This window comes from Neophocaena asiaeorientalis, unplaced genomic scaffold (genome assembly GCF_003031525.2).
Source record: "Neophocaena asiaeorientalis asiaeorientalis breed wild unplaced genomic scaffold, Neophocaena_asiaeorientalis_V1.1 scaffold242, whole genome shotgun sequence".
Lineage (NCBI taxonomy): Eukaryota > Metazoa > Chordata > Mammalia > Artiodactyla > Phocoenidae > Neophocaena > Neophocaena asiaeorientalis.
In genome coordinates this window covers 8,040,923-8,067,787 of record NW_020172451.1, presented here as the reverse complement: position 1 = coordinate 8,067,787, position 26,865 = coordinate 8,040,923, and the positions used below count along the sequence as shown (strand labels likewise).

General features: G+C 39.3%; 1 protein-coding gene across 1 annotated transcript in view; it reads right to left on the bottom strand.

Moving 5' to 3' along the window:
* Window positions 1–26,865, bottom strand: part of MRTFA (myocardin related transcription factor A) — a 196,584-nt gene that overhangs the window by 114,773 nt on the left and 54,946 nt on the right. Inside the window, exon 3 of the mRNA XM_024737519.1 lies at window positions 5,382–5,643. Coding sequence (XP_024593287.1) covers window positions 5,382–5,643 — 262 coding nt within the window. The remainder of the gene's footprint in view (window positions 1–5,381; window positions 5,644–26,865) is intronic.

Genomic DNA, 26,865 nt, shown 5'->3' with positions numbered 1-26,865 from the left:
ATATTTATTTACGTTTTTGGCTGTGCTGGGGTCTTAGCTGAGGCACGTGGGATCTTCATTGCAGCACACGGGATATTTAGTTGCGGCACGCAGGATCTTTAGTTGCAGCATGAGAACTCTTAGTTGTGGCATGCAAACTCTTAGTTGAGGCATGTGGGATCTGGCTCCCTCACCAGGGATCAAACCCAGGTCGCATGCACTGGGAGTGTGGAGCCTTAGCCACTGGACCAGCAGGGAAGCCCTTACCCTGGTTCTTGACTAGAAAGAAACATTAGCCAGAAGAAGAGGATGAAGGCCATTCCAGGAAGAAAAAAACAGGACATGAAGTGGAACTGAGATGTGGAAACGTCTCTTGTGGGAAATCCCAAATATTTTATTGTGAGCGGGAAGAGATGAGAGGCAGGGCAGAAACTGGCTATGAAGGTTTGCCAAGATGAGGAGCATAAAGGGAGGAAATGGGGAACCGCTAACTGATTTCAAGCAGGAGAGCAGTAGCCTCATTTATGGTTTAGAAAGATCATCCCATTGGCAATAGGGACAAGATGAGAAACAAGGAGAGAGCAGTTAGAAGGCCATTCTTGCAGTAATCCAAGTATGACATTATTAAGAGTCTGATCCAGGCTTCCCTGGTGTGAGAGGCCCGCAAAACGCAAAAAAAAAAAAAAAAAAGAGTCTGAACTAAGTGGCAGCTGTAAAGATGGCAAGAAAAGAATGAATTCAGTAGATATGATCACTGTGGAATTTACAAAAATTGGTGACTGGTGGCTGGGAGGAAAGATAAAGGAGATAGAAAGGAAATGGAGTAAAAAATTACTTCTAAAAATAGCATGTTATAATCTTTCTGGAGGACAATTTGGAAATAATGACTTCAAAAAATTAAAAACTTCATACCCAAACACGTTACTTTTGTGACCAGAAGGACACGATGTTCTTTATGTCCTTATCTTTTTATCCATTTCTGGGAGTTTGTCCTACAGTTACTTGCAAGATTTATATACCAAGATGCTTACTACAGTATTATTTATAACATAAAAAAATAAAAACAAGGTAAAGGTCTCACAGGAGACTGGCTAAATGTTGTATACACACAATACAAATATCAAGCAGAGAAAAAAATGTTTTCTAATATAGCTGAATGATATAGTAAAATCTCATAAAATAATATTACATGAAAATAATTTATACAGAGTATATATGTGTAAAAGTAAACAAATGAATGAACAAATAAAAACTGATAGAAAATATATTAACTGCTGCCATTAGCTATCACTGAACTGTATAATCATGAGGGAATATTCATTTTCTTTTTTCCTATACTTTATCTGATAATAAAACAAATAAAACCCTTAAAGATTTCATTCAGAAAGAAAACAAAACAAAGCAACCCCTTGGTCTGAACATCTGGGTACAAGGTGGTACCAATTTCTACAATGACGAATTCAGTAGGAACAGCGGTAAGATGATGAGTTTAGCTCTGAGCGTACTGAGTCTGTGGCACATCCAGTGAAGGTGTTCAACAGACAGCCAAGCATATGAGTCTGGAGCTCAGGGCAGAGACTTAGCCTGGAAAGATAACATGGAATCAATAGCATATAATAGAGGTTAAAGCCAGAGTTCTGGGGGAAACCATTCAAGGTAAAGATATAGAGTAAGAAGTTAAGGAAGCTCTAGAGCTGAACACTGGAGAGTAATAAAATTTAAGAGGTGAGTAGAGAAAGATAGTAAAAGATCTGAGCAGAGAAGGAAGTGGCTAGAAAGACTGAGTTTTAAAAGCCAGTAAAGAGTAGTGTCACAGATGTCAGTGGAGGAAAAGTTTCAGTCAGAGGGCATGGCCAACCATGTCAAATGCTACAAAGAGGTCAAATAGAATACAGAGTACCTATTTGGTCTACAACAAAAAGAGCACTAATGACTTTGGCAATGGCAGTTTCTGAAGAAAGGTAGGGACAGAGGCCAGAATGCAGTGAAGTCTCTGGAATGTGGGAAAGTAGAGAAACAGTAACTGTAAACTACTCTTTCAGGAGCCTGACTTTAAAGGGAAGGTTAGAGAATTAATTGTTGTTGTTCAAAATGGGGGGGGGAAATCAGCTGATTTATATGGCAAAGAGCTGAGACAAAAAAGGCTGAAGATACACCAACACCTCTGCCTCAACAGTAACAGCTGCCTTCTACTCCATTGAGACCATCACAGCTGTCAGCACCAATTTTCTCTACTTCCTGCCCAAGATATGACAGTTTTGCTGTTTGCTGTCTGTCATCACCTTCACTGCCATTCCTCCCATCCCAGAGGAATGCTGGTCCCCACTCACACTCAAGGCAGAGCCAATGCCTTTGGATCCCATCCTCTTGCATCTCCCAGGAACAATGCTCCATCAGTTATCCTTTCCCCTTTTCTGTCTCCAGCTTGTCCCTCTGGACTCTTTCCCCTTAACGTATAAATAAGCTGAACTTTCTGCCATCTTGGGTGAATAAGTAGAAATTATAAATGGGAAAAGAACACAAGAAAACTGCTTGAGTGTCCACTATTTCCCAAAATAAAAAATGCCTAAGTTTCCATTACATTTCCCACTACGCATGTAGAACAGAGTTCTTGCCACAAACAAGTAAACCATTCATCTATTTATTCAACAAATATTTATTGGGTGCCCACTATGAGCCAGGAGTTGAATATATACTGAATAAAATAAAGTTTCTGGACTCATGAAATGTACTATCAGAGAGGGGAAATACAGACAACAAACATATATACACACATGTACAAACACATACACACACACACACAGGTCATAATAAGTGCTTAGAAGGAAAACAAAGCAGGATAGAGAGGAATGGGAGGTGCTATTTTAATAAGATAGGCAGGAAAGGCCTCCCAGAGAAAATAACATTTGTGCAGGAACTTCAGTAACAGCACAAGTATCAAGGCCCTGGGGCAGTAGCATACTTGATATGTTCAAGAAATAACAAGAAAGTAAGTGTGGCTGGAACAGAGTGAGCTGGGGAACAGAGGTAAGAAATCAGGTGATATTGTTCATGGGTTAGCTGTGAGGTAATAGATTTAAGCTACAAAAAAAAAAAAATCAGGTGAGAGGTGATACCAAGACCACATCGTAAAAACTATGATTTCATCATAAGCCTCATGAGAAGATATTGAAGAGTTCTGAGAGAGGAGTGTGACAATGTCTGATTTCAGTTTTCAAAGGCCCACTGGGTGGAGAATTCCAATTACAACACAGGGTGATGAAGTACGAAGACAAAGGGCAACTGGGCAAACACAAAGAGGGGCACGTAACACTGAATATGAGTGAGGACAGGCTCCTCAAAGGGAGTGATGTCTGAACAGAATACTGAAGGACAAGTAAGAGTTAGCAAGAAGGTGGCAGGGTGGGGTTTGGGGAGGGGGGTTCCCAAATGGAGGGTAGAGATGTAGAAAAGCCAGAGGAGTTTTGAAAAGGTTTGGTATTTCTAAACCCCAGTATCAAAGAGTCAAAAAATATTTTATAAAAATATACCACTTATAATGTCTACCCCCAATGAAAAGGTTTGGTATTTCTAAACCCCAGTATCAAAGAGTCAAAAAATATTTTATAAAAATATACCACTTATAATGTCTACCCCCAATGAAAAGGTTTGGTATTTCTAAACCCCAGTATCAAAGAGTCAAAAAATATTTTATAAAAATATACCACTTATAATGTCTACCCCCAAAAAAGATACCAGGGAATATACCTAATAAAATATTTGTATAACCTTTATGGAAAAAATTATAAAATCTGTGGGTAGATACTAAAGACAGCCTATTTAATTGGAGAGATAAAACTAACTAATGGACAGGAAGACCCAATATTTAAAATGTATATTCTCCCCCTTAACCTATAAATGATATATTTCAAATCAAAATCCCAGCAAGAACTTCACAGCAGCATGATTCATAAGAGCCTCAAACTAAAATAAACCAAATTTCCATCAAAAGTAAAAATGGACAAATTACATTCATAAAACGGATTGGTTATATAGCAATGAAAATGAACTACTGCCACACACAATTCAACCCAAATGAATTTCAAAAACATAAAAGAAGCCACCAACAGAACACCACACAGCATGATTCCGTTTATATCAAGTTTAGAAACAAGCAAAACTGAACTATTGTGTTAAAAGTCAGGATGGTAGTTTCATCTGATCAGGAAGAGGGAGTACTGATTGGAAAGAGGCACAAGGGGTGGTTCTGGGGTGCTGGAAGTATTTTATTTCTTTATTAAATAGTAATTATGCACAGGTGTACTCACTTTGTTCGTAATAGCAACCAGGATGCTTACAATTTGTGTTACTCTGTATCAACGTTATACTTCAATAAAATGGAAATATACTGATGTCTGCAATTTACTTTGAAATGTATCCAAAAAATAAGGTGGATTGATGGACAGTGGGATGGATAGATCTACGATAAAGGAAATATTATAAAATGTTAATGGTAGAATCTGAGTGGTGGATATAAAGGTGTGCAGTGTAAAACTCGCTATTTCATCATATGTCGGAATTTTTTCATAATAAAATGTTGGATGAGAAAACCCCAGTGGGTTTTCTTGTAGAACTTCACAAGCTGATTCTAAAATTATGGAAAAATAAAAGGCCAAGATTAGCCAAAACAATTTTGAAGAAGAAAAAGGCAAGGAGAGACCTGTCCTAACAGATGGCAACAGTAACTAAAATGATGTAAAGACACGGAGATAGAGAGATCAGTGAAAACAGAGAGCCCAAAAACTAACTCCTGTACACAGAGAAACAGAATAAAGCTGGCATTAGAGATCACTAAGGAAGGGAATTCTATGGTGGTCCAGCAGTTAGGACTCCAGACTTCCACTGAGGGGGCATGGGTTTGATCCCTGGTCAGGAAACTAAGACTCTACATGCCACGTGGCACAGCCAAAAAGAAATATCACTAGGGAAAAGAAGAACTATTCAATAAATGGTGATTCACAGATTAGATTATAAGAAATTACAGAATACCTTTAATAACTCACAGGGAAAATAAATATTGAACAATAAACACAAGTTTCTGAAGAACACATACAGTATAGTTCTCCCTCTCCAATTAATATATGTATTACATAAATGTGAATATGGGTTTACAAAATGAGAAAGAGTACATGGGGAGAAGCAAAGAAGTAGGAAAAAAAAACCCAGAAACCAATTACGATAACCCAGGCAAGAAATGTTGGGCTTACAATGACCACCTAAACTTATCATTTCTCTATTTTATAAGAAATATTAAGATTATAAGAAACTTTCAAGAGACATAAAATAAAGTAAGGATCTATGACATTAGAAACATGAAGACCTTGGTTCAAATCAGGCAATTCAATAATTCCATATCTACTCACCATTCTTCCGCTCACTAAGTGGAGGCAAATTGGGATTCCTGCCAGGATGCAGGCCTAGGGTCAGCTCGGGCTGCAAGGAGAGCTCCTGCAGTTCATTGGCAACAGCTTCGCTTTGGGGGCTGGGTGCCGCGGACAGGGACACCAGCACTGGTTCATCATCATTTTCGCCAGCCCCTCCTCCGTCCAGCCCATTCACAGCAATGACGGAAGGGGGCAGGCACACTACACTGGAGAAATCCACCTTGGCTTTCGTGATGGCAACCTGGAAATGGAAGGAGAAATTAAAAGTTTAGTTATGGAAAAAAGACTATTCCACTGAATACATGCTGAATACTAATTATTATAAATTATAGTACTGGTGAGCTACCACTATTCTTAAAAGCTTTTTGTAAAGTAAACTAGCATCATTATTAAATTTTTACTATGCTCACAGAGTGCATGAGATTTCAAGTCCGATAAGTGTCCTCAACTATATCACTCAGGAGGATAATGTACGACTGAAATAAAACCAACACACACACACACACGTGTCTAGTGGGATAAAAGGAAATAGTGGTCAAGGAGAAATAGCTATGAGATAAATGTTACCTTCCAACTACTAAGGAAAAATATCTTGTGAAATAATGAGTACAAGGTATTAAAGTATCATGTTGTACCAACATAATCCAGGGGAGAAAATTTCTTTAAGAAAACAATCCCCAGGGCTTCCCTGGTGGCGCAGTGGTTGAGAGTCCGCCTGCCGATGCAGGGAACACGAGTTCGTGCCTCGGTCCAGGAAGATCCCACATGCCGTGGAGCGGCTGGGCCCGTGAGCCATGGCCGCTGAGCCTGTGCGTCCGGAGTCTGTGCTCCGCAACAGGAGAGGCCACAGCAATGAGAGGCCCGCGTACCGCAAAAAAAAGAAAAAAAAAAAGAAAAAGAACACAAATAATTTGAAAGTCTTTTTAACAACAAGGGAATTAATGGTTAAGGGAATTAAGACTATATTCATCCACCAAATGCTGTGGAATTATTAAGAATAATTTTTACAAATTAAAATGTGGAAACTGTTTATCTAAAATTAAGTTTACAAAAAGATAAAAACACATATTCATATAAAAATATTATACACAGAAAAACAGACCATAAGGGAATTTACCAAAACACAAAATGGGTTTTGTTTGTTTGGACTATGAAAAGTTTTACTTTCTTTAGTTTCCAAATTTTCTCTAAAACACACATATTGCTTTTATAATGAAAAAGCTATAATTCTTAATCTAAAAGGGGGACCTAGGAGTTCCCTGCAGACTTTAGTGAGGATTTTAATCTGCTTCAGATTAAGAAACCAACAAAATATTGGAAAGCCATGAAATGAAGAAAGGCACTGAAAACTAAAAGGACCATCACATTCTACCTTCACGTAAGGCTATAATGTGCCCAAACCTGACTGTAGTTCTGGTTGCTCTTCATAAAATGTAAAATGGAATGGAAAAGATCAGGTAAGACCAATTAAGAAGGGGGGGTGACATTAGGAAGAATAAAGACATTAAGAAGGATTCTCTACTCCAATACTTAAAAATCTAAGAGGTAGTACGGGCAAACATTGGGAAAAGAATTTTTTGAGGGTTTGAACAATTTTAGGAATTAAAAAATAACAAATGTTTACCAAGAAAATCCAGAATCTGAACTTCAAAAAATTTTTTCCCATCTTGCCTATGACTTACCATCATTTAAGCCATGTCTCTATGTGTACTGGGAAAAAACAACTGTTATACATGATTAATCCATCTGGCTTTTTCTTTGCCACTGACCCTGAAAGAGAATATTTGCTTTCCTTAACAGCAGCCTTTTCAGGCTAAAAAATTCAATTTTATGATATTTAACAATCCTTTGAGACCCAAACTCCTTAGGAAAGAGTCCTCAATACCCTCTCCACCCTGAAACATATGAGCGTGCTCACACATACATGCGCACATGGATGGCGGCACTGAGGTGTGAATTAAAAAAAAAAAAAAACCACTCTTAATTGAGTCCTAAAGGAAAGCAGGAGGAGGACAGTATCAAAACTTCCGCCTTGGGCTTCCCTGGTGGCGCCTTGGTTAAGACTCTGCCTTCCAACGCAGGGGACACGGGTTCGAGCCCTGATCCCGGAAGATCCCACATGCCACGGAGCAACGAAGCCCGTGCACCACGACTACTGAGCCTGCGCTCTAGGGCCTGCGAGCCACAACTACGGAGCCCACACGCCTAAAGCCCGTGCTCCGCAACAAGAGAAGCCACCGCATTGAGAAGCCCACGCACTGCAACGAAGAGTAGCCCCCGCTCACCACAACTAGAGAAATCCCATGCACGGCAACGAAGACCCAATGCAGCCAAAAATAAGTAAAATAAAAATAAATAAATTCATTAAAAAAAACAAAAACTTCTGTCTTAAGACCTAGAAAAAGTAGCTTCACATACAGTAACAGGTTTTCAATAAACAGCTGTTAATATACAATGGAATATTATTCAGCTACAAAACGGAAGGAAATACTGTCATTTGCAAAAACATGGACAGACCTTGAGGGCATTATGCTACGTGAAATAAATAAGACAGAAAAAGACAAATACTGTATGATCTCACTTATGTGGAATCTAAAAAACAAACAGAAAAATAAAAACAAACTCATGGGGGCTTCCCTGGTAGCGCAGTGGTTAAGAATCCGCCTGCCAATGCAGGGGACACGGGTTCGAGCCCTGGTCCGGGAAAATCCCACATGCCGTGGAGCAACTAAGCCCATGTGCCGTAACTAGTGAGCCTGCGCTCTAGAGCCCACAAGCCAAAACTACTGAGCTCGCGTGCCTAGAGCCCGTACTCCGCAACAAGAGAAGCCACCGCAATGAGAAGCCCATGCACCGCAATGAAGCCCCCGCTCGCCACAACTAGGGAGAAACCTGCGCTCAGCAACAAAGACCCAACACAGCCAAAAATAATAAATAAATAAATTTTAAAAACCTCATAAAAAAAGAGATCAGACTTGTAGTTACCAGTCACTGGGGTGGGAGGTGGAGGAATTGGATGATGGTTGCCAAAAGATACAAACTTCCAATTATAAGATAAGTAGAGTTAACACTGCTACATGGTATATCTGAAAGCTGTTAAGAGAGTAAATCCTAAGAGTTCTCATCACAAGGGAAAAACAATGTTTTTGTATTTATATGAGATGATGACTGTTACCAACACTTATTGTGGTAAACATTTCACAACATAGGTAAGTCAAGTCACTACTTACACCTTAAACTTATACAGTGCTATATATCAATTACATCTCAATAAAACTGGGGAAAAAGTTGTTAAATCATTATAGATTATATGAGTCCATACCTCTCATTAGAAAATGGAGAAATTTAACTGAGATGGTAGCAACTGTGTGTGTATACAGTAGACAGACCCTGCAATTGGTATTTGCACATTAACAGCCACTTGGGTAAATGCCTGTCTGAAAAAGACAGAAGCAAATGAAAGATATTTAAAGACAGTCTGGGGACCAAGACAGGCAAGTCTTGAGGAAAATCTGAAGAATACAAGAAGACTGTATGAAAAAATACAAAAAGATTAAATATAACATTTGGAAGTCAGGATAGGAACCAGCAAACATCATTCCACTTAAGTACTCCAATTTGCTCGGGTAGAATCATAGTTTCATGTAAAAAGTTCTTAACCAAACAGCAAAATCCCATTATTTCAGACTTCACTGATATCTGTGATACCATAATGAAGTATGAGATTAAGAAATATTTTATGCTACTTGAGGGAGGGGTAGGATAAAAGAGTGCCACCTATTTTACAGTGTTTACCAGATTAAGAGAAAAACTAAAATACTGCCTCATAATGCATAATTCTTTACACGATTACAAAAGAGACTAGCACATAACACAGTCAACGTTAATATGTAAATGTATATTTCTCATTTCAAATGAGCTATTTTTCCATTAAAAATGGCCTGGCAGGGCTTCCCTGGTGGTGCAGTGGTTGAGAATCTGCCTGCCAATGCACGGGACACGGGTTCGAGCCCTGGTCTGGGAAGATCCTACATGCCACGAAGCAACTAGGCCTGTGAGCCACAACTACTGAGCCTGCGCGTCTAGAGCTTGTGCTCCGCAACAAGAGAGGCCGCGACGGTGAGAGGCCCGCGTACCGCGATGAAGAGTGGCCCCCGCCCGCCGCAACTAAAGAAAGCCCACGCACAGAAACGAAGACCCAACACAGCCATAAATAAATAAAAATTTTTTAAAAAATGGCCTGGCAGTAGTGTTCACTGGACATAGAGTTTTAGCTTTGCAAGATGAAAAAGTTCTAGAGATCTGTTGCACAACAATGTGAATATACTTAACACTAGTGAGCTATACACTTAAAAATGATTAAGATGGTAACTTTAGTATATGTTTTTTACCACAATAATTTTTTAATGGCTTGGCAAGATCTCTGCTTAAGAAATAATTTACTAAACTAACTCATTCATTGAGCTTGAAAGAATAAACTGTCTATTCTTTAAAGTGTCCCTTAATTTACTTATCAGTAATTCAGAACAACCTTCCTCCTATTACTTTAAATTAGAAAATTATTATTATTGCTGAGATTTGGAGATCTGACATTCACATGTGTTACTGCTCCTAAAAGACAATAAAGATCCATCCATCACATGATGTCATGATTTCTCTAATGAAGTTTGAAGTTAAACTGCAGGCGTCTGTAATTCTGGTATGTACTTAATGCACATAACCAGTACTTCTTAAAAAAATGATTTTTTTAAAAGAAAACGTGCACTATGAGCCCTAAAAGAAAGTCAACCCAAGTCAAGTGCTAGGCATAAAGAAAAAATGAAGAAGTTTAAAAAGTGATCTTTTTCAGAACTCATACATTTTTAATAGATTAAAGAGAGGAATATTAAATTCTGTAGTGACCTGGACCATGACTGTGCCTGCCACTGCCTGGAATGAAAGAAAAAGCAATTTGAAAAACTGTTTTACTGAGTGTTCCATTCAGAACTTATTTTAATAGCTTAGTAACTGATTAAGTTCCATATTTATAGGATCATTAAGGGCTTGAAGAGGTCATTTAAAAATTTTACATACCTATATAGTTTACCAAACATTTTTACTGGGCAAATTATATGCTACAGTAGTATTTAATTTAAAGATTTCAAAAGTTTCAGGATATAGCCTTTCAAAATGCTAACATTAAATGGTATTACAATAAAATTCTTCCATAAAAAATTGTAAGGGGCAGGAGGAACAGATGAAACAAGAGAGACAGAACACTGGTAACTGTTGAAGCTGAATACTGGGTATATGGAGATTCATTATACTATTATTCTCTCTATATTGGTGTATGTTTGCTAACATTCTTATAATGTTTTTTTTTCTTATAATGTTTTAAAAAAATTTTTTTTTAAATAAGATTCTTCCATAGGACAAAGTGAAGACTTGGTGAGACATAAAGCAAGGTTTCCTTAATCTTGACCTTAGAAAATAAGCCAAACAGAAGTCAAGTATAAGCACTAACAAAAGAAAAGAGAGAATATTTAGCATGAAATATATACATTGGGAAGATTTATTTCTCTAGCAAACATACGACTTTCTACTCATTTTTAAATAGCCCACAGGAGAAAGTCCTAGTAAACTCTGACCATCTAGAGACAAGATCCAAAAATGTTGAGGAATTGCCATCATGGATTAAGTCTCCTCTACCAGTTCCTAAATATGCCTAAAGTTTTATTTACTGTAAAACTTGCATGAAAAAGAAAAGCTAAAAGAGTAATAGTCATCTCAGATTATACATATATTATTTAGAAAAATTAAAGAGTTATATCTCAAAATACTTTCTGACATGTCTCAAAGGAAAGATAATTAAAATAACCAAAAGAAAAAATCTGCATCATGTTTTAGTGTTGTAAATTTATAATTCTACTGAGTCCAAAATCAAACTTTCTTTTTCATCATAGGATCACCAACTCCAATCTTTTGGCTGCTGATTCACGTACGATCAGTAGCAGCCAGAACAAAAACAACATGGGGGCAGGGTCATCTCCCACAACCCATCTGTTTCCCTCTCTTGCTGGCTTGATTCCCCCTCATCTTTTCTCCACCCCACCCCCTTTTTGGGTTGCATGCCTTCTGCTGGTGCCGAGCGGCACATGTAACTAGACGCAATAGCACAAAATGTGTTAGAGACATGGAAGAGCTCAGGCAGACAGCTGATAACTCTAGAAAAGTATATACTAACATGATTTTTTATTATGACCCATGACAAAGAGTTTCATACAACCAAATGATATTACTCTTCTGAAAAAAATTTCTCTGTATAAAAAGTTTTTTAATCAATTAATGAATCTTTTTTTAACTGTACAGATTTTTACTCTTATTTTCCTTGATTTATCTTCAACAGATAAACCAAAATCTTTAAAACTCTTACTGTCTAAGCAGATATATCTATATATAATTTGACACAAAGGAATTTGAGAACAAGTATTTTCTGAGAGCTAACTATGTACTAGGTACTGCCCTAGATCCTACAGTGAAAGGTGAGGAAAACATCTAGCCTTGGCTAGCTAGCTGCCCTTATCTCTGTTACCACCATCCCCATTATCTTCAGATGTCTTAAAAACTACTCAGGCTACTACAGATGGCAAAGAAAAGGCATTTCTGCTCCCTCTTCATCTTAGAAGTCATCCAAAAGCAAGGAATACAAGAAATAGGAAAATATAAAATCTAACTCAAAACAACAGAAAGCCCATGAAGAGTGGTATGGCAGATTAAAGATGACTGTAAATTCCCTGACACTTCTCCCATTGGCAGGTGAGGTCTATTTCCCCTCCTCTTGAATCTGAGCTGGGCTGTGACTGCCTTAACAATGCAGTACAGTGAAAATGATGCTATGCCAGTTCCAGGTCTAGAGTTTAAGGAGACTGGCAGCTTTTATCTTGATCTTTGGGAGCGCTGTACTCCCCGAAGTCCAACTGCTCTGACGGAGAGACCATAAGAAGAGGTCTCAAGACTACACTGAAAAGAAAAGGGATCTAGCTAAGACTAGCCTTCCAGACATCCCCACGAAGGTGTCAGGCCTGTATACTCCTGGACACCCCCCAGGCACGCCCAATCACTTGCTGAATGCCACCATGTGGACCCAAGTTAATAAACACCATGTGGAGCAGAAGAACCCCCAAGCTAAGCCCCACCCAAATCCCTGGCCCACAACACTGTGAGATACAATGAATGACCTCAGATTTCTTAACATCAACATTAGAAACTGACATAATAGAGTATGCTTTCAAATTCTCAGGAAAAAACTTATTTTCAAATTGGAATTGCTTATATAGACTATCAATCAAGTAGGAAGGCATTCCACGTAACAAAAATCTTACCTCCCAAGTAATTTTTTTCAGAAAGTTCCATGGAGCTACAGCTTTTGCTCACTTCAGGGTTTCAGCGCCTCCTGATCGTTCTACAGGGAATCAGTCATCCAAGTTTTTCCTCTTATCCCAACAAAACAGATAAAAGGTAACAATATAGTACTGCCTCTTCAATACCAACAGTACAAGGCCCTTCAGAGTACCTGATTCATTTCTCACACTCCCCTTTAAGCACCCACTGCTCCCACCATATGTTGCTTTCTACTTGTGACAGCCTAGAACTGCCTCTTCTTCCCCAACCTACCCCCTTCTCCCTATTATCCAACCCCTTCCAAAAGGCTATGCTTCCATAAGATCCCAGGCTTGCTTCTCACTGCTTACTTTTACTACTATTAAAATGGATTGATCCTCCACTACGCAGTTAAGTTCACTGAGGAAAGGAATTCCATTCTACTGTCCTTTTGACTCAAGTACCTAGATATCATACTTGACGCAGAACAAGAACAAACATTTGTTCATTTACTGACTATATTAATCTCATGGCAACCACATGACGTACACAATCAAAGCCAGCACTGATACAGAAAAAAAGAGAGGGAAAAAGGTTCTGTCACAGGTAGGTATTTATGTTTAAATAGAAATACACAGAAGATCAGAAAAGGCTTCCTAAGAGAGGTAATATTAATGTTTGGGAAGAGTCATAAAAAATAGATAGTATTACAAAACAGAAACAGGCTCACAGACACAGAGAACAGACTTGTGGTTGCCAAGGGGAAGGGGGTGTGGGGGAGGGAAGGGTGGGGAGCTTGCGATTAGCAGATGCAAACTATTAGATACAGGATGGATAAACAAGGTCCTACCATAGAGCACAGGGAACTATAGTCGATAACCTGTGATAACCATAATGGAAAAGAATACAAAAAAGGATATACATAACTGAGTCACTCTGCTGTACAGCAGAAATTAACACAACATTGTAAATCAACTATATATGTCAATAAAATTTTTTTAAATAGGTAGTATTGACAAGATTCACTTACTTCTCATTCATTCTTTCGATAAATATCTACTGAGTAACTACTACATGCCAGGTACTGTTCTGGGTGCTACGGGATACTACAGTGAATAAAACAAAGTTCCTGCCCTCAGGGAGCTTATATTCTTCCAGGAGACACAACAGCATGAACAAAAACATGGATGTGAGAAAAGTGTGGAGTATGTTCTAAAAGGGCAATCAAGTACAAGACTGTACTTGTACAATATACGAGATATGACTGGAACAGCAAGCTGAGTTTCACTCTAAGAAGTAGGGAACATAACACAACATTGTAAATCAACTATAGTCCAACATAAAATAAAAATTAAAAAAAAAAAAAGTAGGGAATAACATGGTCAAACCATGTTTTAGAGAATTAATCAGGCAGTGCAATAAATACGGGATTGGAAAAAAGGAATATGAGGTTGGGAAAAAAGTTACGAAGCTACTTTCACTAGGCAAAGTATAATTTACTGAGATCCTGAATTTGGGTAGGAAATGTAGAAAGATGGAAACTGTCACACACAACATGGAGTCATACCTGACAAAGAGCAGAAACTCTACTCTTTGCTGAGTTCATGCTGAATGAATGAGACAGAATTTATAAGTGATAGGACATGTTTGTATTTGGTTGTGGGGCTGAGGAAAGGGAGGTGTCAAGATGACTCCATGGTTTTAAGCCAGAGTGACCGATAGAACGGTGATTCTACTAAAAGAAGCAGGCAAGAAAGGAGGAGGACATTTATCTGAGAGGATGACCAATCTGATTCTGGGTACTGGGTGCAGGAGCCAAAGCCAAATAATAGAAACATCATTTGAGTTTCCATCATATACATGAGAAGGAAAATATGGACATGAAAGTAGAAGGATAGAAACAAAAAGGAATACAAGAATAGGAAGAAAACAGAAAACAAAAAGCGTAGTGATAGTATTAATAAGAGGAAAAGGCAGAGGTATAGATATAAGAGAATGAGAAATTGCTATCATACCTGACTCTGTTGATAACTCAGGAATTCCTAGTCTCAGATTGCCTACTTTGGTTTTAGAGCATCCCTCTGACTCCTAAAATTATCATATACAGCTGAGTATCTAATTACATATCGGTACTTTCTACTCACACTATTTTAGAAGAAGCTCAATAAAGCTGTAACTTTATAATGCTGAGGGGCAACCAGCTGTCCCTAAACTTAAAGGCACAAGTAAGCTTAAGGGCTTATATAAAAGGACATGAACTTACCAGCTGGAAGCAGGAGAAATAAATAAAAACATTTAAAATAAAGAAAAGTAAGATATGTATTTTATCTGCAGGCTCAACTCCTTTTCTTTGTATTACCTCTCCACACCACTCTCTACAAGCCCCTGCCAGATACCCATAGCTTAGAACATAACTTAATGGTGTTGGGTACACATGGGAACACCTTTAACTGAGTGACACAAACTGCTTTTCAGTCTTAATGTCACCTAAGAAGACCTTCTGGGGTGGATCTGGCTTCCATTAATTCACTCAACAAATATATATTGAGCAGGCACTGTTCCAGGAACTGGAAATGCAAGACACAGAAAATATTCCTGCTTTCATGGAGCTTACGTTATAGTAAGAGAGACACAAAAATAAAAGTAAATAAATACACAATAAAATAATTTCAGGTAACTGTTAAGTATTATGGGGGGGTGGAGGAAGGTTAATTTAAATGTTCAAAAAAGGTCTCATTGGGCTTCCCTGGTGGCACAGTGGTTGAGAGTCCGCCTGCCAATGCAGGGGACACGGGTTCGTGCCCCAGTCCGGGAGGATCCCGCATGCCGCGGAGCGGCTGGGCCCATGAGCCATGGCCGCTGAGCCTGCACGTCCGGAGCCTGTGCTCCGCAACGAGAAAGGCCACAACAGTGAGAGGCCCGCGTACCGCAAAAAAAAAAGTCTCATTGAGGAGGTGATTTCTGAGCTGAGACTTTTATAACAGCCAACACTTAATCAGCACTTACTCTGTGTGAGGCACTGTATGTGTGTGTATTCAACCTTCACAACACTAACAGGTATTTACTTATCCAATTTTTTACACGTGAGGAAACGAAGGCACTGAGAGGTTAAATAACTGGAACGCAGAGAATCAGCTTTCAGAGCCCATGTCTCTGACCACTACACAATCTGATGTTACCAGAATTTGACAAGAAGCAGCCAGCCATGCAGAGGAAACAGCATGTACAAGTTCAAAGACCATGAGGTGGGAATGAGCTTGACATCTTCAAGGAACTGAAAGACCAGCCTGGGCAGAGAGCAGAACAGGCGGGGAGAAATACATTTTAGGAAAAACTAGATGCCCCTGGGAGGTTTTAAGCAATGGAGTGATATGATCTGACACATGTTGTTAAAGATCACTTTGGCAGCTGTGTAGAGAATAGACTGTAGGGGAAACTGTTCACCTTAGCCTGCTGCCTGACTTTTGAGTTTGGTATAATTTACCATTCTGCCTGGCCCCCTAGTAACAATTACAATAATGTTGTTTTGGGGAAAAGTTATGTGACCTATATCAGTATCTTAAATCACTGAGTTTGGTGATATGACCCTGGGCAAGTCACTCTGAATAAAAATTGTTACTCTCTGTCATGTTACCTTAAAGGGTTTTATGAGAAGGTATCCTGAAAAGTACAGAGTTTAACTACAAGGTGGCATTTTGTTGCAAACATTTAAGAGAAATTTGACAATTTGCCTAAATCCCTATCTCCAATTCCCTGCTCCCCAAGAAAAGGCTGCTTAAGATTTAAAGCACTATTTTGGCAACATGTCTTCATTACATTCCTTAAACTATATTCATGCCCACAAACACTACAGATATGCTTTCCTTATGATTCCTGATCCCTTTTCTGTGGTGTTCAAATATGTTCCAATTTTTAACTGCGGAATTCTGTCTTTTAGAAATTCTTCTCTGGGGACTTCCCTGGTGACGCAGTGGTTAAGAATCCGCCTGTCAATGCAGGGGACATGGGTTCAATCCCTGACCCGGGAAGATCCCACATGCCATGGAGCAACTAAGCCCGTGAGCCACAACTACTGAGCACCCACATCACAACTACTGAAGCCTGTGCGCCCTAGAACCCTTGCTCCACAAGAGAAGCCACCGCAATAAGACTGCACACTGCAATGACGAGTAGCCCCCGCCTGCCGCAACTAGAGAAAGCCCGCGTAGCAACAAAGACCCAACGCAGCCAAAAAATAGATTAATTAATTTTAAAAAAAGAAAGAAATTTCTTCTCTAAGAGAAAGAATGACGGATGTTCAGCAGTCCACACGCTATGTATAAAAGACCTGAATAAATTTAAATATGATCTGAACATATTTGTGTATTCACCTACAAAAATTACATAATCCATCATAAGACAATTTTCAAGTTAGGAATTTTTCTGTCGTTTCCACTCTGACACTAAAACCTTACACTCCAATAAGCCAGGACAACCTGAAATGTTGCCAGGCCACAGTATAGAAAATGTGCCCTAGTGATGCTGTTCAGGTATGAATAATATGAAAAAGACTAGTTATTTTTGAACATACTACCTTTGGAATGAAAAACTTGTTGAGACAAAACTCACCTAAGATGAAGACAGGCAGCAGTTGGGGGAAACGGAAGACGTTTACAGTATTGTGCTTTGTTTCCACACTACAATGGAGTGTTTGAAGAGAAGCACTATTTTCCAGTGCCAGAGCCTCACATCCTTAGGTTTCCCAATGAGCTCTCTCCCCATATCTTAAGAATATGTTCCCTCTTTATAAAAGGAGTCATGAATATTTTCCTAAATTCTTGATCAAATATTTCAAAACACTGAGAATGAAATATTTCGTCATAAAAAGAAGGGAAAAAATCCAGAAACTGTCACAATTTTGTAGGAATACAGTAAACACAAATATTGCGTTGGCCCTAAAGTTCATTTGGGTTTTTCTGCTACAGAAAAAGTATATTGAAGACTAGAGTCTTCAATATGGGTCAAGGAGAAGAGGCTAGGCTACGGCTCCTAGTCACCTACTGGTGCTACAATGAGGAACCCTCAGGACTATGTACAATCTATGACAGCACTGCAGCATTTGAGATGAAACACCACCAGCATTCTCATCAATTATCCTTCTTATTACACTTTAACTATAAAAGCTAAGTTACTGATTAAATGAATCTATTCTGACAAGATTAGTTACCATACAAAAGTACTTGCTCTTTACATTACCTTCACAGTAAACAGTGCAGAGTTTGTGTTTAAAAATGCATTTTCAGTTGCTCATGGTCATTAAAGGCTTCAATCAAGGCAGAACCTCCGGGGGCTTCCCTGGTGGCGCAGTGGTTGAGAGTCCGCCTGCCGATGCAGGGGACACAGGCTCGTGCCCTGGTCTGGGAAAATCCCACATGCCACGGAGCGGCTGGGCCCGTGACCCATGGCCGCTGGGCCTGTGGGTCCGGAGCCTGTGCTCCACAACAGGAGAGGCCACAGCGGTGAGAGGACTGCGTACCGCAAAAAAAATAATAATAATAATAAATAAAAACAGCTCCTAAGTCATGTTCCATTATTCTTCCCTTCTGACAGCCTCTTGCTTCAAATAGTATTACTCTTAGCCAAGTAATATTTCTAAAAAGAGATGCTGAGAAGTTCTGATGGAATAAAATATAACAGACATCAGTAAATATGATTTTAACTTCAGTACAATTATATTTAAAGCTTTGAAATAAAGAGGGAAGAGAGAGTACAGACAAAGAAATCCACTTCCCAAACAAATATAAAATACAGCAAAAGTGTTCTCCAAAGCACTGCAGGAATCTCCACTTTACAGCTACATCTAAGAACAGTGACTGTAGAATTTATAAAATGCTAAGACACACAGTAGTAGTCAGCAGTTAGCGCAGCGCATTTTGTAGGCATCTGTGCAGGCAATAAGCATGATGTGTATAGCAAAAAAAAAAAAGAAAGAAAGAAAAGGTAAGTGCACACCAGCATGGAAATATTCTAATGTCCTGGTGGCATATCTTAAAATGGAAAGGTTCTAAATCAATGAAGGAGAAAGGAAGCACACTCGTGATCTATATCTAAAAGAAATGAAAGCATCCGAATGTAGTAACTGGGAAGTTTTAGATGATATGAAAGAGAGAATACAACAGAAAGAGAATTAGGAGTGTTTTTAAATACCACAGACGACCAATAAGCAGAAAGCGAAAGAACCTCACCTGGATCACTATGGGAAGCACTGGAGGTTTTGCCCAATATCCACTTTCTCTTTCTTCCTTGGTAATAGAACACCTGAACTTTAGCTAAGTGCTTGCCGGAATGCAGATTGCATTTCCCAGCCTCTCCTGTAGCCAGATGTGGCCATGAGTTCGAGCCAATGGGACATGAATACAACCATACCTCGAAGCTATTGCAGGTTGGGTTCCAGACCACTGCAATAAAGCGAATATCACAATAAAGCGAGTCACACAAATTTTTTGGTTTCCCAGTGGATACAAGTTACGTCTCCACTATACTATAATCTATTAAGCGTGCAATAGTATTACGTCTTAAAGAAACAATATATATGCCTTACTTTAGTTTATTGCTAAAAAATGCTTACCATCATCTGAGTCTTCAGCGAGTCACAGTGGTAACATCGAGGATCATCAATCACAAATCATCATAATAAATATAATAATGAAAAGTCTGAAATACTGCGATAATTACCAAAACGTGATACAGAGACACTTCGGGAAAATGGCACCAATAGACTTGCTCAATGCAGGGTTGCCACAAACCTTCAATTTCTGAGAAATGCAACATCTGTGAAGCACCATAAAGCAAAGCGTAATAAAACGAGGTATGCCTGTAAAAGTATTAAGTGTGATTTCCAGGAAATGTCCTTAAAGGAACTGAGTACACTATTCTTTGGACCCTCCTCCTTCCTGCTGCCTGGAATATGGATGAGGTGCTGGAATGCAAGTAGCCGTCTCAGACTATGAGGAAGAAGCCACATGCTGAGAATGGCAAGGCAACAAAAATAGAAGCCGGTTCCTTGACACTGTGGAGCACCACACTAGCCCTGGGTTACCTATCTCTGGACTTCTTTTACGTAAGAAGAAAGTAAACTTATATCATGTTTAAAACCACTATTATTTTACTTTTTTTGGAATCACAAATGATTGAACATAATCCTAATACAGAATTTGGTGCCAGGAACAGAATGCTTCATGAGAAAGATTATAACATTTCTGGTGAGCCTTCAGATACTGAAGACGGCAAAACATCTCATTAAAGCGCTGCCTGGGGACTTCCCTGGTGGCACAGTGGATAAGATGCCGCACTCCCAATGCAGGGGGCCTGGGTTCGATCCCTGGTCAGGGGACTAGATCCCACATGCATGCCAAAACTAAGAGATCACATGCCGCAACTAAGGAGCCCATGTGCTGCAACTAAGGAGCTGGCGAGCTGCAACTAAGGAGCCCGTGAGCCACAACTAAGGAGCTCGCGAGCCACAACTAAGGAGCCAAGAGCCACAACTAAGGAGCCCACGAGCCACAACTAAGGAGCCCACGAGCCACAACTAAGGAGCCCGCCTGCTACAACTAAGACCCAGTGCAACCAAATAAATAAATAAATAAATATATTTTTTTAAAAGCACTGCCTGATTATATTGGAATGCTATAGCTTTAAGGGAAATAGTGGGAAAGATTCAGAATGTTGTGTTGGCTGCTTCTTGCAACTTTCGACAAAATTATATCAGAGAGGTAAAACTCAGACTAGAGCTAGTCAGTCAATAAGAAAAGATAAAAAGGAACATATCCTTGCTAAGGAAGGTGTACTCTTTCCTGTGGCCTGCAATCTAAGTTCACTAGAAGCCTCTTACTTTGGAGCCTTATAGGGTAGAAAGAGCAAACCACTCTGTATTCCAAAATGGTGCAGTTAAAGGTAGTGTCTGCCAGGGACTTCCCTGGTGGTCCAGCAGTTAAGACTCCGTGCTCCCAATGCAGGTGGCCCCAGGTTCTATCCCTGGTCGGGGAGCTAGATCCCACATGCCACAGCTAAAGATCCCACACACCGCAGCGAAGATCCCGCACGCCGCAACTAAGACCCAGTGCAGCTAGCTAGCTAGCTAGCTAGCTAGCTAGCTAAATAAATAAATAAATATTTAAAGTAGTGGCTGCCAAACAGCCATAGGACTGGAGCTCTGCCCATATAAAGGCTATGAACCCAATTGCCAAAACAAAGCGGACAGGGGTTGGGGGGAGCAGTGGGGAGGGGTGCTTAGGGTTGCCTTCTCACACAAGCCAACTGTTTCAGATAGCCTCACTGTGACTGCCATTAAATTAAGATGGGGTGGAGATAGACAAGGCACAGATCCAAGTAAGAAAAGACCAGAGTCATCAGGCTAAAAAATAATGCTTAATCCAGAAATGTATTCCTCTGTCAGGACAGAAAGTCTTCAAATTTCCTACACAGTAGCATTTAATAATTGCTATGGACCAGAGACTTTTATATGTTTACCAAGTCTCCCCTTTTCTGAAACCATGTCTAAGGAAACCACGTCTAAAAAACTAGAGGGAACATGAGAATCATGTCTCACCAAATAAAGAATATCAATAAAAAGATAGAAATTTTCCAGGTGGTAATTTTTTATTGCTATCATCCTATTTCTATTACACCTATTGTATACTAATTGTCTCGGGGGCAGTTACCTTGTCCTTTAATTTATAAGCCCTGAACCATTCCTACCAGAGAAGATTGCACACTACTCAGACATCCTGGGCTTTGTGTTGAATGCAGTAACTAAATGAAACATTGGGGTAGTCTCTCTAGGGATGAGGTGAATGTGTTGTATATGTGAAAAGAAGGGTAAGCATATATATTAGAATAACCAAAGGAGCAGACTACAGTTAAAAAGCCAAAATCCTAATTATAACCCCCAATCCATTCTTCTCTTCTTTCTCAGTAATAAAAGACTCAGGCAAATGGCAACCCAGATTAATGACTACAATTCCCAGCCTCCCTTGAAACTAGGTGTAATGATAGGATAACATTCTGGCCAATGGGCTATAAGCAAAAGTATCATATAGAACTTCTAGGAAGTACAAAGGGAATAAGCATGTCTTCAGCTCCTCCTCCTTCCTGATGGCTGGAATACAGATTGTATGGCTGGAGCTTGAACAGTCATTTCAAATTATAAAGTAGAAAATACATGCTGAGGGTAGCAAAAGAAACTATCCCTGAGGAAGCCCGGAGTTATACCTATTACAAAGATCTTAAATCAGCTGTTTCAAATATGTTCAAAGAGCTAAAGGAAACCATACCTACAAACTAAAGGAAAGTGTGAGAATAATGTCTCACCAAATCGAAAATATCAGTAAAAAGCTAGAAATTATAAAAAAGAACCAAACAGAAATTCTGAAAAGGCAGAATAACTGAAATGAAATATTCACCAGAGGGTTTCAAGCAGATTTGACCAGGCAGAAGAAAAAAAAATCAGTGAACTTGAAGTTACCCAATCTGAGGAAATGAAAGAAAAAACAATAAAGAAAAATGATAATGTCCCTTGAGACCTATGAAACACCATCAAGTTTACCAACATATGCATAATGGGAGGCCCAGAAGAGGGGAAAAAGGGCAGAAAGAATATTTGAAGAAATAATGGCTGAAAATTTCTTAAATATGATGAAAATCATTAATCTACACATTCAACAAGGTCAATGAACTCCAAGGAGGGTAAGCTAAAAGAGATTCACATCTAGACACATCATATTCAAAATACAGAAAGAAAAGAAAATCCTGAAAGCAGAAAGAAAAAGTGACTCATCATGTACAAGAGATATTCAATTCAAATAACCAAGGATTCTATATCAAGCAAAACTATCCTTCAAAAATGAAGGAAAAATTAAGACATTCTGAGAAAAACAAAATTGAGAGAATTTGTTGCTAGTAGACCTGCCTTTACAATAAATGCTAAAAGGAGTCCTCCAGTTTGAAATGAGAAAACACTAGAGAGTAACTCAAATCCACATGAAGAAATAAGGAGCACAGATAAAGGCAACTATATAGATAAACAAAAAAGACAATATAAATGCATTTTTGTTTCTCTTTTTTCTCCTGTCTGTGAAGACAACTGCATAAAGTAAGAATTATAAATCTGGGTTGTCACTTGCGACATTAACAGCAAAAGGGAGGGGGGAACAGAACTATACAGGAGCGAAATTGTTGTATACTATTGAAATTAAGTTGATATTAATCCCAACCAGAGTGTAAATTACGGATTTCCACTTCTGGGATCTTAGCATGAGAGGCTCCAAGGACAAACTTCCCTGGAAAATAAGCAAAGCTGGTGAAAACTACTAAAAAGAAAAATTAATTCTCTGGAAATGGTCCTAGAGCCATACAGCAAATAAAGAAGTATTTATTCAAGAGAATCTACTAAAACGTGCTAACAGTGAACATCTGTGGCATCTGAGCCACAATCCACTACTGCGCAGTTAGCTTGATTGGAGCTTCGCTCCAGGTGGGTGTGACTAAGAAGGCACTCCTTCTCTCCTCAGCTCCCAACCAATCACCAGAAGGAGCAGGTCACCACGATTTCTCATCTTCTACAACTCCACTGAAAAGGCTAAATTCCTGGTGAGCGGGACCAGGAGATAATGGGCCTCTTCCTCCACCCAGCACCCATCCATAGGACAGAGGCTGTATCCAAGATACAGCCATCCAAGAATCCTGGGGTCCAGACTGTATTCTCCCCAATTCACAGGGCAAAGGTTCCATGCCAGGAGAGACAAGACAATTAGACAAAAAGCTACCACCCTGGTCAACATCCAGAGTAATGACTCAGAGATTCTGTCCAGAGGGTGAAGTAGTACATAAGAAAAGAAAGCTCCAAAGCTCTCCCCAAAGAAACTGGCTTTATTTGAGACAGACTGTAGAGAAATTCAGGCCTAAGGAGGTTCTTGAAAAGTAGCTCCTCTTAATCAGGAGCAACAAACTAAACCACAGGCCAGGTAACTCACTAGTAAGAACCAGGGCAAGAGACAGCAAAGAAGAGCCTCTTCTGGGGTCAGATCAAACCACAAAGACTGGGCCTAAAAAATTACCCCAGTCCAAATTTAACTGGATCAAACTGATGAACAATTAATGCCAAGACAGTTCAAGGAGGGAAAGAATAATCTTTTCAACAAACGGTGCTGGGACAACTGGATATCCACATGAAAAGAATGAAGATGGACCCCTACTTCAACACCATTTATAAACATTAACTCAAAGTGGATCAAAGACCTAAGTGTAAGAGTTAAAAATATAAACTTTTGGTCTTCCCTGGTGGCGCAGTGGTTGAGAGGCCACCTGCCAATGCAGGGTACGTGGGTTCGTGCCCGGGTCCAGGAAGATCCCACATGCCGCGGAGCGGCTGGGCCCGTGAGCCACGGCCGCTGAGCCTGCGCGTTCGGAGTCTGTGTTCCACAACGGGAGAGGCCACAACAGTGAGAGGCCCGCTTACAGCAAAAAAATAAAAAATAAACTTTTTACAAGAAAACATAGGTATAAATCTTCATACCTTCAATTAAACAACAATTTCTTAGGTATGATACCTAAAGCACAACCAAAGAATAAAATAAAGTGGACCATCAAAATGTTTAAATTCTGTGCATCAAGTGATACTATCAAGAAGTGATTTCTCCCAAAAGAATGGGTCCGCGGCCTGTTAGGAACTAGGCCGCACAGCAGGAGGTGAGCGGTGGACAAGCGAGCAAAGCTTCATCTGCTGCTCCCCATCTCTCGCATTACTGCCTGAACCATCCCTCCTCCCCCGCACCGTCCACAGAAAAACTGTCTTGCACGAAACCGGTCCCTGGTGCCAAAAAGGTTGGGGACTGCTGTGATAAGGTGTTAATATCCAGAATATATAAAGAACTCTTATAATTCAGCAATAAAAGGGCAAATAACCCGATTTTAAAATGGGCAAACGTTTTGAATATACACTCCTCCAAAGAAGGTGTATAAATAGCCAATAAGCACATGAAATGACACCCAACGTCATTAGGGAATATGAGACACTACTTCACACCTATTAGGACAGCCAGAATCAGAAAGTCATATTATAACAAGTATTGGTGAGGATGTGGAGAAACTGGAAATCATATTATACGAGTCCATTCATATGAAAGTCCAGAATAGGGAAATCTATAGGTAGAAAGTAGATTAGTGGTTCTTTATTTGGAAAGAGGGGGAGAGAGACTGGAAGACAGTGATAACCAAATGGTACAGGTTTCTTTTAGGTGATAAAACAGTTCTAACATCAACTGCAGTAATGGTTGCACATACCTGTGAATATACTAAAAAACACTGAATTGTACACTTTAAATGGGTGAATTGTGCAGTATTTGAATTATATCTCATTAAAGGTGTTTTAAAAAAAAGAATGAAGCAACGGCTACTACACGGATGAACCTTGAAAACAGTAATATTAAGTGAAAGAAGCCAGACACGGAAGACCACATACATTCCATATAAATGGAATAATACAGAAGAGGAAAATCCATAGAGACAAAAAGTAGATTAGTATTTGCCTGGTGCTGGGGGTCAGAGGAGAATGAGGAGTAACTGCCAATAAATATTGGGTTTCTGGGCTTCCCTGGTGGCGCAGTGGTTGAGAGTCTGCCTGCCGATGCACGGGACACAGGTTCGTGCCCCGGTCCGGGAAGATCCCACGTGACGCGGAGCGGCTGGGCCTGTGAGCCATGGCCGCTGAGCCTGCGCATCTGGAGCCTGTGCTCCGCAACGGGAGAGGCCACAACAGTGAGAGGCCCGCGTACCGAAAAAAAAAAAAATGGGTTTCTTTTGGGGGTGATAAAGATGTTCTAGAATTGGATAGTGGCGATAGTTGTACAACCTTGTAAATATACTAAAAACCAAGGAATTGTGCACTTTTAAAAGGTGAATTTTATGTGTGATTTATATCTCAATTTTTTTAAAAAGGTATATACACTAGAGGGTCCAAAATTAATAAAACAAAAAGTCATACGGCTTCATCAAGGACATTTGTAAAGTGAAACTACTTTTTTCTTTCCCTGTAAGTGCACAGTGGTTAAAAAAAAAAATACAACAACTCTGAGTACAGTTGGGGCCACTCCCTCAATTCATGCTAAGATGCCAGCAGTCTTACCCACCATTGCTTTTACATCGTCAATGCAAATATCAACACAGTGAAATGAGAAATAGTATCTTAGTATTATTACAAAGACAGTTTTGAAAGTGAATCAGGGACCCCCAGCAGTCCATCTTGTGAACCCTTGGACTAGACTATAATCTCTTAGAAACAGGGAACACATATTCACACACAAGGCAGCACAGTGAGTCAGAAAAGGAGCATGGATTTTTTTTGTCAGGTAGACTTAGGTTCCAATTCTAGAGCTGCCATTTAGGTTACAAGAACTTCAATTCTCTATGCCTCAGTCTTCTGTGCTATAAAAAGAGGATAACACCTACCTAACAGGGTTACTGTATGGATTAATGAGATGAAGACCTGAAGACCAACCGAAATATAACAAGTGTACAATAAATGTTAACTCCCTTCTCCATTTTGTTCCCAACTAGCTAGTACAGGGCCTTGTATAGAAGACGTTCAACTGCTCAATAAATAGGTGGAATAGTTTAATTAGCTACCTAATATAGACCTATATAAGTCAAAGTGCTAGATTTAGATACAAAATATTGAGATGTGTTCAAATATTTTTCACAAAAAAATATATTCACTTTAGGGTAAATTTTAAACTGAAAAAATATTATTTAAAAATAGTCCAATTTTTTAAAAGTATTTGTTTTGCAGGTATCTCTATAGCTCAACTACTTGAAATTCGGTTGATATAAACAATCTATGGTGACTTTATTAAACCAATATGGTGATAAAGAACATGAGTATTTTAGTCAAAGGGCCTGATTTTACATGTCTACACTACCACTTACTAGGCTGTGTGACCTTAGGCTAGTAATCCTTATGGAGATAATAATGATGCTCACAGAGTTACCCCAAAGATAAATGAGATAATACATGAGAAACACTTATAACAATGCTGACACAGAGTAAGAACTCAACAAATACTATTTT